Source organism: Bidens hawaiensis, unplaced genomic scaffold, assembly GCF_021521415.1.
Source record: "Bidens hawaiensis isolate Kalapana, Puna unplaced genomic scaffold, B.hawaiensis_p1.1 tig00011081_1, whole genome shotgun sequence".
Lineage (NCBI taxonomy): Eukaryota > Viridiplantae > Streptophyta > Magnoliopsida > Asterales > Asteraceae > Bidens > Bidens hawaiensis.
The window spans coordinates 41,735-52,651 of record NW_027491856.1 but is presented as its reverse complement, the minus strand read 5'-3'; the positions used below and the strand labels follow the sequence as shown (position 1 = coordinate 52,651).

Here is a 10,917-nt window from a genome sequence, read left to right as displayed (position 1 = left end):
AAAGATATGAATATATTATGGCTTTAGAGGATACCCGACGGTGACTCTTTAGGTGTTTTGGAGTGAGAGGCAGGAGAAAGTAGCGAAGAGTAAACAGGTACGGGTACTGAATCGATACCAGCGCTGTCATATTAATTTGGTATCGACTTTTTTATGTTTTGTGATCAATATTGTATCGGTACTGGTATTTTCTAAATATTTGCCTTTGTTACCGGTATCAATATTTTAGGAAAATAGAAATCGAGAATTTCGATAGCAGCACCGGTCAATACCAGTTTGATACCGAGCTCATCCCTAGGCGAAAGTGATATGGAAAACATAGAGGGTGAGAAAGTATAATGTCTCTGGTGTGATTTTAACTACAAAATTGAAAAACATTGATGCCAATGTTACGTAGGTATGGGGCTCTCAATAACTTTTCTATAATAAACTCGTAATGGCTTAACTAACAATAAAATTTTTACTTAATATGTAAAGTGCTTAACGCCTTCTCGCTAGTTTTAGAGTCAATGCACTAACATTTGTTATTATTAGTATGTCTTTACCGATTTATGTTGTGCATGTTATTTCGAACTTGTAGTTATAACTTTGTATAAATATATAGATCGAATGATATAGCTTTAGACGTTTAGTCTAATTTGTAACTTTAAACCTTGATAAAATATTTGTTTTGATATAACATTATGGCGTTTGGTGTTGCATGCTTTGGACTAATAGGTTCAAACACTCTCATTGAGCTCTCCAGGAAAGTAAACGGGTATCGCGGTTGATTGGAATTTATACGAATTACTATCATGAGACAAGAAACTCAACTACCGGTGTTGGCACCCTTCCAGTTACTACATGCTCGTCACGTTTTAGAGTTACATAAAGCATTTATATTATAAATATCTTTTGTTTAAAAGATTTATGTTTCTTGCTCTATAATAAACGTTGATTGACAATGACCTTTGTATGTAAAACTTTACGTTTCTTAATTATAAAGAAACATTTCTTTTTGTAAACCTTTATAGATGAAAAGCTTAAATATATTTATAATAACTTTCCAAGGTTTAAGCTATATATTCGATTATAATCTAAGCTATGTATTGAAATGACTTAAAAATAACCCCTGCCTTAAAATGGGTAGCACTTCGACCTTACATAGTGTGTCGGGTTATGAAACTTCAAAACTCTGGAGTGGTATCGGTATGGCACATACTTTGAGAAAACGGGAATGGTTTGGTGTTTGGGATGAATAGAAATGAACTCTAAAGTATTCTATTTATATTGTTAGGAAACTTAATCAATAAGCACGAGGTGTTACTAGAACTCGGCATGTGTCATTCTTGTGATGACTCATGTTATTCTGTGATGATATGTGGCGACAGATGTCATTCCCTTTGATTAGTCATCAGCCATGTGTCATTCCATCCGATTAGTTATCAGCCATGTGTCAATTTCATCTAATTTGTCATCAACCATGTGTCGTTTTCCTATATTTATTTTAGCTAAATGATTAATTGGTACTTTAACTTCCAAAATTGTCAAAGTTCGTATTGAAATTTTTCTGTATGTTACATCCTTTTTTAATATAAAAATATGAGTGGATGAATGTGATTGGTTGGATTTAAATGTAGCCTTGAGCACTTTTGCCTGGTAATGCAACTCTAAATCATAAAAAATGTTATAGTAACTTTTCATATATGCAAAACTACTATACACCCGTCATTAAATTATATGAGTGTATAAAAATGAGAAAAATAACAAAACAAGTATTTGTGGGTAAGATAAAAATAAAAACTAGATGTGAGTTTTTTTTTTAAAGAAAAAAAGAGAGAAATTTAAAAAAAATATGTTATATATAGTTAAATCGTATTCCGCAGGATAAAACATGGTTGAGAGGATAGCTTTGGTATGATTTGGTATGATTTGTGTGTTTTTGTGAATAAGAGTTTAGCTTTGGTACGATTTGTGAATAAGAGTTTAGCTTTAACACGCAGGTGTGATTTGAGGATCAAAAGATTTGTAAGCAAATAAGACATATCCATATGCTTCATCTCTATCTTGACTTTTTAATTGTGCTAACAAGATATTTTGCTCGTATTATGATTTTCCACCAAATGAATAAAGTCTGGATATTGTATAAATTCAGTTAGTTGAATGAATAGAGGAACGACATAATTTATAGAATAAAATAATTGAAAATATGACTAAGCAATGCGTACCAAGTAAATTTTATTAGTTTATGCATTCCATCATTCATGGCGGAAATATATACTATTTTATGGATTTATTTCAACTTCATTTAACATTAGAGATCGGTTTTAATGTAAACGTAAACTATCAAAAGCACGTAATCAAGTTTTAATGTCATTAATTGCATATTTAAAAATAAGAGTAAAATGAATACTATACTAGTAAAAAATCCATAAAAAAAATATTAAGGTTTATTATTTGAAATATGCGTAATAAAAGTAACCGGACATCATATAGCATCAAAAGCCAATGATCCCCAAGTTTAAGTGGTTGAGAATAAACACTCAAAGATTTTATTTAAAAACAGGAGTCAGGAGGTCTTAGGTTCAAGTTGGGCCAGAGGGTTTCTCACCTATGATGGATTTCCTCCTAACAATGTCCGGTACTTAGGTAACAGAAATGACCGGATACGTAAGTGGCCCGCCAACAATTTAGATATTCAAGTGACCATTCATAAAAATATAGCATCAAAAAAGTCATTTGAGCTGGTCCCATACTTTAATACTCGGATGTGATTTAAAGGATTAAGTGAATAAAACAAGTAAGCTGTCTTCATATACGACTGAATCAAAAGTGGTTGATAGTTTATACCAACCTTGACCTTGTACTTTCAGTCTTTTCCAACAAAGGCAAAGGCAAGTCACCAAAAGTTAAAAGAAAAGTCAGAAGAAAGGTTCAATCTTTATAACATATACTTTTGAGACTCTATACTATACGGATACTTCATAAAAATACAATATTTAATAAATAATCGATATACAATAAATGATAAACATATAAAACACTATTAATACACGGTCTTTGTACAAGGGTCTTTACGACAATTTTAAAATATGCAATAAACTTTTATTTTCTAGAAGGATTTTCAGGTTTTAATGCAAATTAAATAAACTGTAAAGTAAGAAAATACATTTAAAATTTTAATCAATGCACTTAGTTAGAAAAGTTATAAATAAAGAATGTTTTAGTTCTTAGAAGTATAATTTATTATTTGAATCCTTCATAAGATAGTTTAATCCGTAAATCACACATGTTTGTCATTGATTTAATTAGACCTTCAAAACTCTGGCCGTGCAAAAATGCTAAGTGCTAACAATGAAAATTATAGAATTTGTATATGACACTCTACATATACTATTTATAGAGTAAAGATCTATTCAATTTGAATTATTATGGGTATTAACTAGTATGAGAGATATGAAACAATATTTTGTTTATCTAATCTAACTATACTATTAAAGCAAGATAATTTTTCCACATGCATCATTACATGCCTCCACAATCACATAGGATACCAAGTAGATGCCATATGAGCAGTTTCTTATGTTATCAAGCCAATCAATTACATTATATTTGGAAATCCCAATAAATAAATTAGAAATATTCTAGATGAACGTATATATACAATTTCATTAAATATCCTATTAGTATATTGTAAGTTAACCTTTAAATATTTTTAAATATAATGATGTTAGCATTTCTCCTAATCGCGCGGGTCACTGTCGAATACTGTATTTAAAGAGGTTTTAAGAGATTTATGAATTGTAAAATTTTGTTTATTAATATTTATATCTTATGAATCCATAAGGTATGCTATTATGTATATTATTAAATTTAACCATTTTGTTGTATTTTTTTAACTACACTTGTATCATACGAGCTCTATTCTAGTTTTTATAGGATTATAACAAAATTTGAAGAACATACAACCTTAATAAATTTCAAACTTTAAATTAAAATCTCAAGAAATGTATATATTTTAAATAACGTTTTTTTTTTTTTTTTTTTTATAAAATAGGATATAACTAGTTAATGTACCCCGCGTGTTGCAGCAGTTCCAGGCATGGTTAACACGTTAATAAACGCATGAAGAACATGAGGCATGGATTGGAGCAACAATTAGGTTGCCAAATTACAGCTACAAAAGATGCATTTCTCACATATATGATTACAATACATTGAAGGTTGCTAGCCAAACTATAGCATAAATAGAAAAGGTTAGGTTTGTTAGTGTTAGCTACAAAACACTTAATTGTTCTTGGACTTCTTAGTTTGTCACCGTCCTTTCATGACTTTTGTCTTTTACTGCTGCTTTCAAGTTCTGTAGAGAAAGTTGCTGGTTTAGTAAGTTGTGTTTATTTACATAGTATGTGTATGTGAACGTACCTATTTAGTTATGAATTAACCTTTTTGCAGGGTTTGTTTTCGCAGCTAGTGTAGCCGGTGGCAGTGCCAAGGTTGTCGTTGATGCGTTTATGAGTTCCTTGTGAGCTCGGTTCCGTAACGTTGTTTACAGCCCACAATAACACCAACTATGAAGTGCATTTGGGTTAGGACTATATACGGGTCGATATGGCCGCATGCTTCTATCATCTCCTCACACGTTGTTACAGTTTCCGCTAAAGAACCTGCACTGCAAACAACAAAGAAAATAAAGTCTTTGTATACCAAACTGCAAGTAAAAAATAATGCGAAAACAATTTCAATAACATACATTATTTGTAAACTTCACTTTGCAATGCTTTTTAAATCAAATCATAAAAAAGTAATTAGTAATCATCTAATGGTTAATAAGACATTAGTATAAGTGTAAACAGAGGGATGCTTGAGTAAAAGTATAAGGTCATCATTCATCAAAAAATATAATAAAAGCAATGTTTGTGAAACAAGCGTGTAAGATTATTATACAAAAGTTTCTAAATTAAAAGGCAACTTAAACTTGTATAACAATTTTATTCAGACTTCATGTCAAATAACACTATTAAATAATATTATAAAAACTAAACGGGTCAACACACAAATTCGTCAACTTGATTGGAACTAAAAGCTGAAAAAACACCCTCTCCTTGTGCGTATAAAGTCCTTGCACAACTTTAGATTTATATTTTTATATTTTGACATCAAAAGATGCCTCAATGCTTATAAGAGTAAAAGATCACTTAATGTCCAAGTGAAGAAAACATAGAGTATAAGGATCATAAAAAAACATAACACACAACAATCACATAAACATAAAAGATAACTTTAGCATCTGTGACCAGAAGCTGTACTAAAGCTGAAGACTGTTTAACCGAATTCTTCCACCTCCCCTACTAGTAATCCTATAACAGATATACGAAGCCCTAATAATATCAATGAATTCTCAAACTATATGATAGAATGAGATGAAATACATGGACAAAAGAAAATTGCTAAAACCAAACCCCTAGTTATGCAAAAAAATGTAAGCACTATGAGACAGAAAAGGCAAGCCTTCGATTCAAAAACAAAAGGCTACATCAATGTACAAATTCACCAGTCACATCATCCCGTTGCTAGGCTTTACAAAATCAAACCCGATAATAGAAAATTCAGAACCGACAACACACAAATATTACACCCAGAGCTGACTGCAACTAACGAGCCACCCCCGAATAGGTTGCTACTTACACTCTCACCCGACAACACAAATAAGAGGCAAACCACATAAAATATACACTTGAAAAATTGCAACTCTAAAACAAACATCGCAACCCAATTTCATAAATTTGAGACGGGGTTGTTAACCGAGGCTCAGGTCCGCTACAGAGAAGAGAGAGCGTGTCTGATCAATTTAGGGTTTTTGTGGGAAGGAAAACCAATTAAGATTGTTTGAAAAGCAGACACATATGAAAGGCAAAGACACTTGCTAAATGAAAAATGAGAAAACCATGATACATACACTAAAGCCCCAGAGTACAATAGTTGACTGCACAATTCTTCCATAATTGTTATTATATAAATTACAAATTTTAAATATTTAAAAAAAAGGTGAATATTAAATTAAAAAAATTTTAATCATAAATTTTAATAATATTAAACATGCATGGCTTGACAATTTTTTATTATCTGTCTTTTTTTATAGGTTATTATAATTATTATCATAAGTTTATTAAAAATGATGAGATTTAATATAAGAGTGAAAGTTAGCAAAACATGCGGCTTTTTCATTAGAGAGTATAGATTTTACTCATTTTAATTCATGTCTAAAGAAATTAAGATGCCATTAGCAAAACATGCGGCTTTTTATTAAAGAGTATAGATTTTACTCATTTACGTTTGTGCATAATTATTGCGAAGACATATACCCTCGGTCATATGTCACGTGCCACATTCTGGTAGCTTCTTATCCTTCACACGCTAATTTTGTTTTGTACACTAACTCACCTCTCTCTCTATATGTATGCATGCATGGGTATACACACATGATAAAGAATATAAGGTACGATTTCTTAGCTCACATGTTAAGACATGAGATAGTACTTTAGCGTCACACACAATATATGACATGTGAAATGGATGTTAACGGAAAACATGCATGCTCCTCTTGTGAAGCTGCTACCTACACGTCTTCGTACTAAAATCCAACCAAAATAATCAATTAATGTGTTCCAAAAGTGTCTTTAACATCTACAACTTTCCACACTAATCATTAAAATTATTAGCATTTGGTTGCTCACAAAGAGGTGGCAATATGAATGGGTTGAATTATATAATATATTGTTCCCGGTAATTATACTAACTTTGAATGACTTATAACCATTAGATTGGTCTGAGATGAAATCTGGACGTTTGAAGTCCTGTAATTTCTTCTAGAAGCAGAGGTTACTATCAGTTACATAGCTTGCGGTTTTATCCCTGGCAATGGCGGTTTAATGTAAATAGTTTAAAAAAAAAAATAGCTTGCGGTTTTATGTTCAAGTTCCTTTTTCTCCGGCGTCCTTCCCAGTATCTTCTCTCCCACTCCCACACCCACGTTTAGGGTTTCTATTCCCTATTTAACACCCTTTCTTCCTCAATTCCTATCACAAATTCATTTCTTAAATATAAACGGTTACGACTGCTGACCACGGAATCGCTCTTCCTTCTGCTGTGGCGTGGAATGTAATCAAAGCAGGTCTAGTCTGTACTATCTCGAATTGTTATTTGATTTGTGGCTGATTAGGTGGTTTTAATGTGATTTTGCTTTATATAGTTATGTAATTGTAGACGTGGAGGAGCAAGCAGCGAAAATTTCATGTTTCCGGCACATATAGAGCCTGACGGTAATTAATAATGCATTTATTGAGTCATCTAAATGAACATATTCAAGTAGGTTATTTTTCTAATCCTGATTGCATATTTCTTAAAAATATTTTATGGTAAATTAAAAATCAGGAGTCCATCGATTTCTTTCAGTGGCAAATAGCTAGAGGCTTTTTGGGTCAAGGCCATAAGGCTTTTGAAGGTACTGACAACATCAAATGTTGATCACTTCAGAGTCTTCTTGTGGGATTATGCTTTATGTGATATGTTTATTTTCTTCAATTATTGAAATTGAATTCCCTACTTTTGCTTGCAGATAAAGTTGAACAACAGAAAGTTACTAGATGGAATGTTGTTGGAGATATGTGGCGTGCCATCTCACACATTTACAACTGTTTGCTTTACTATTGACAAACCAGACAAGCAATCATTTGAGCAAATTAAAAAGAAAGTGGTTGGTGATTTGATTTAAAATTTATGACTCTTATTATTCCATCTCTTACTTATTGTTATTAGATTGTAGAGAAGGGGTTAAATACTGAAATGGTGGAGAACCGATAATCGTTAGAACTTAGCAGTTATCATTAGAATTTAAAAAAGAAGGAAGTGAGTTTCAGAAAAACAATTCATCAAATCAAGCATTGAGTGATTTAGAGAAATTCCAAGCTTTGGACAATGCAAGAATCAAGATGTGTGAACAAAGTGGTTCTTGATTTGAGTTTAGCAAGAGGACTTCATTATTATTATTACTCGTGACATATATGAAGTTGTTTTCAAAGGCACTACACAGGTCTTAATGTTATATTTTCATTTTCTTCATTTGCTTGATATAACCGTTTTGACCATATCTCATGTTTATGAGTTTCCAGGTTAGTTCAACTGTTGCGGGTGGACGGTATGATAATTTGGGGGGTTTTCTTTTAAACATTTGTATGCATCAGTGTCAGTCTTTACAATAATGGAATACAAACAAAAAGACAGGAACCGGGGTAAAAGAAAAAACAAGAGCAAATCATTAGTCTATATTTCGTTTCGGGCCTCTTTTTAAACATGTTTGTGTGGTTTTAAAGATGGTTCTAGCCAGTGAGCAATGAGCATACTTGGGAATGACTTATTGTTGGGATGCAAAGCAGAGTTCATGGTGAATAAACAGTTAATCAATCACTTTGACCGAGCCAAAGAGTTTGGGATAAAATGGATGCCGAGTGTAGGTGATATAAAGAAATTAAAGAAGGAATTGCAAAGCTAAAAAAATAGGCAGGCGAATGTTGAGCAAGAGGATCCTAGAAGCAATTTTGTTAATAAGCTTATAAGACTTATTCACACTTAGGTAACCTAATAACGGCAATACGTTCACTGATTTATATTCGTTTTTATATCTTTAAAAATCAGAACTTGATTGTATCTTTTTGATTTTTTAAAAATTTGAGAAAATAATAACACTCAAAAATTATAAAAATCGGATGATTGAATCTTTAGAATTCTTCTAATATCTTGAAAAACTATCAATCCAACATCATAAGAATCAGAACATGCTTGTATCTTCTTTATTTTTTTTTAATTCTTAATAGAATAATAACAATCACACGTCATAAAAAATTAGAACCTGATTGTATCTTTTTAACATTTATAAAAATCTTAGAAAAAATAATAACTCACCAAGATGATTTGTTGGTTCATCTAGCAGCAAAACAGTCGGATTCATAAATAAAGCACGAGCCAAGGCGATTCTCATCCTCCAACCACCAGAAAAATCCCGAGTTTTCTTTTCTTGCATCTTTTTATTAAACCCTAACCCGTTCAAAATCTCGGCGGCACGTTTCTCGGCGGTGGATGCATCCATAGCATCCAACCGTTCATAAACTCGTTCAAGTGCTTCACCACCACCGTCATCCTGAATCCAAATATAAATGAGGCTAAATACATACCAAAATATATATATATATATATATATATATATATATTAATCGTGTAAGAACCTGGCCAGCTAAGCGTTCGGCTTCTGCTTCCAATTTCAGCCTTTCTTCATCACAATTCATAACAGCTTCAAGTGATGACATGTCAGAAGCTTCAATCTCTCGAGTAAGATGGAATATATCCATGTGTTCAGGGATCGGGAGTTCTCGCATTCCAATTGAGGTAAGAAGAGTTGATTTCCCGCAACCGTTTAACCCAAGCAAACCATAACGTCTAGAAAATAAAAACATAATTATATAACTTATACAAAATCATCAAAACGAATCAAGAAATAGAAAAGATAATACCTTCCGTAATTAAGCTCTAGCTCTGTATCAACAAGAAGATCATGCCCATGGAAAGTAAGTGATAAAGATTCTATCTGCAATATCAATTTTAAAACAAGGTTACAATTACACAGTTATGATAATAAAAGTGATAACTTAAATAGGGTCCGATAAACTCCATAGTAGCATAAGATAGATGTATATATGAAATAGTCAAATGAAACAGACATTCTTCCTACATATGATGAGGTACAACCGTTAGAGATTGCAAAAAACAATTTAGTTTCCACTTGTTGAATCCTTAAACCTAGGTGCTGTGTCTTTTACTCAGCAATCAAAATAAGTATATACAACAACTCAACTCATAAAATAAAATCTCGACATTTAAAAAAAAATATTTACTTCTTCTATTCTTACCCGAAGTCTGAACATCCCCATACACACGCCAGCACACACAAAAGGTCATACATCAGAAGCATAAAAACACATGTACAAACTGTTTTTAACAATTTTACCTCACACGCACCAAACACCAAAACCATATAAACGCATGTACATGTCGCGCAGGCACAATCAAAAGAGCCGTACACCAGAACCACATAAACATGTGTACATACTGTTTTAACCACAGTTTTAACTGTTTTAACTATCAAAAAATGACAGTCATGTAACCTGTTTTAAAAGGTCCTGATTCCCATAGTATTCAACCGAGCATTAACAACGACATCATTATATTCGTTTTCCACGTATAACTTTTTACAATCTTTAACCCTAAATGTTGTCAATCACACAAAATAAAAACGCCCAAATTTAACTGGCCCTAATTCCTATATTATATTCAACCCAATATTAAGAACCACATCATGATATTTGTTTTCTACATATAAACATGTACATACTTACTACTTTTAACTCACTCAAATAGTCGTACACCAGAACCACAAACACATGTACATACTGGTTTACCTACAATTATAACTGTTTTTAACTATTTTAACTATGATATATATTACACACTTGTAACATTAACAACCACATCAAGGCACTCGTTTTTTACATACAACTTTGTAAAATCATAAAAAATTGCAATCAATTCAAATCAGAAACAAAAACCCTCAAATTTAACAAAAATAAAATAAAATAAAATCAAATCAATACTTACCCTTATATCCCTAGACAGTGGATGAGAACAAAGCACACCAGTACACGTACGATCAGAAATCGTCAGACTCCCCATCCCGTTCGACAAGTTATCAGAACTCGAGCTACCGTTCATCGTCCCAATCGCCGCCGCCTTAGCCGCCGTAGCGGCGGCCGCTGCCTTACCTCCTCGTTTTGCAGCAGCGGCAGCCTTCTTCTGAAGTGCCTTCTTCTTACTCGCGTCGGACACCAT

The 10,917-nt window shown here is 32.3% G+C and overlaps 1 protein-coding gene across 1 annotated transcript; it reads right to left on the bottom strand.

Moving 5' to 3' along the window:
* Positions 1 to 4,491: 4,491 nt before the first annotated feature.
* On the bottom strand, positions 4,492 to 10,917 carry LOC143537086 (ABC transporter F family member 1-like). Its single transcript, XM_077030936.1, has 5 exons — positions 10,687 to 10,917; positions 9,546 to 9,619; positions 9,261 to 9,471; positions 8,941 to 9,175; positions 4,492 to 4,646 (listed from the first exon to the last, which is right to left on the bottom strand). The coding sequence occupies exons 1-5, from the start codon at positions 10,915 to 10,917 to the stop codon at positions 4,492 to 4,494; spliced, it is 906 nt and encodes a 301-aa protein (XP_076887051.1).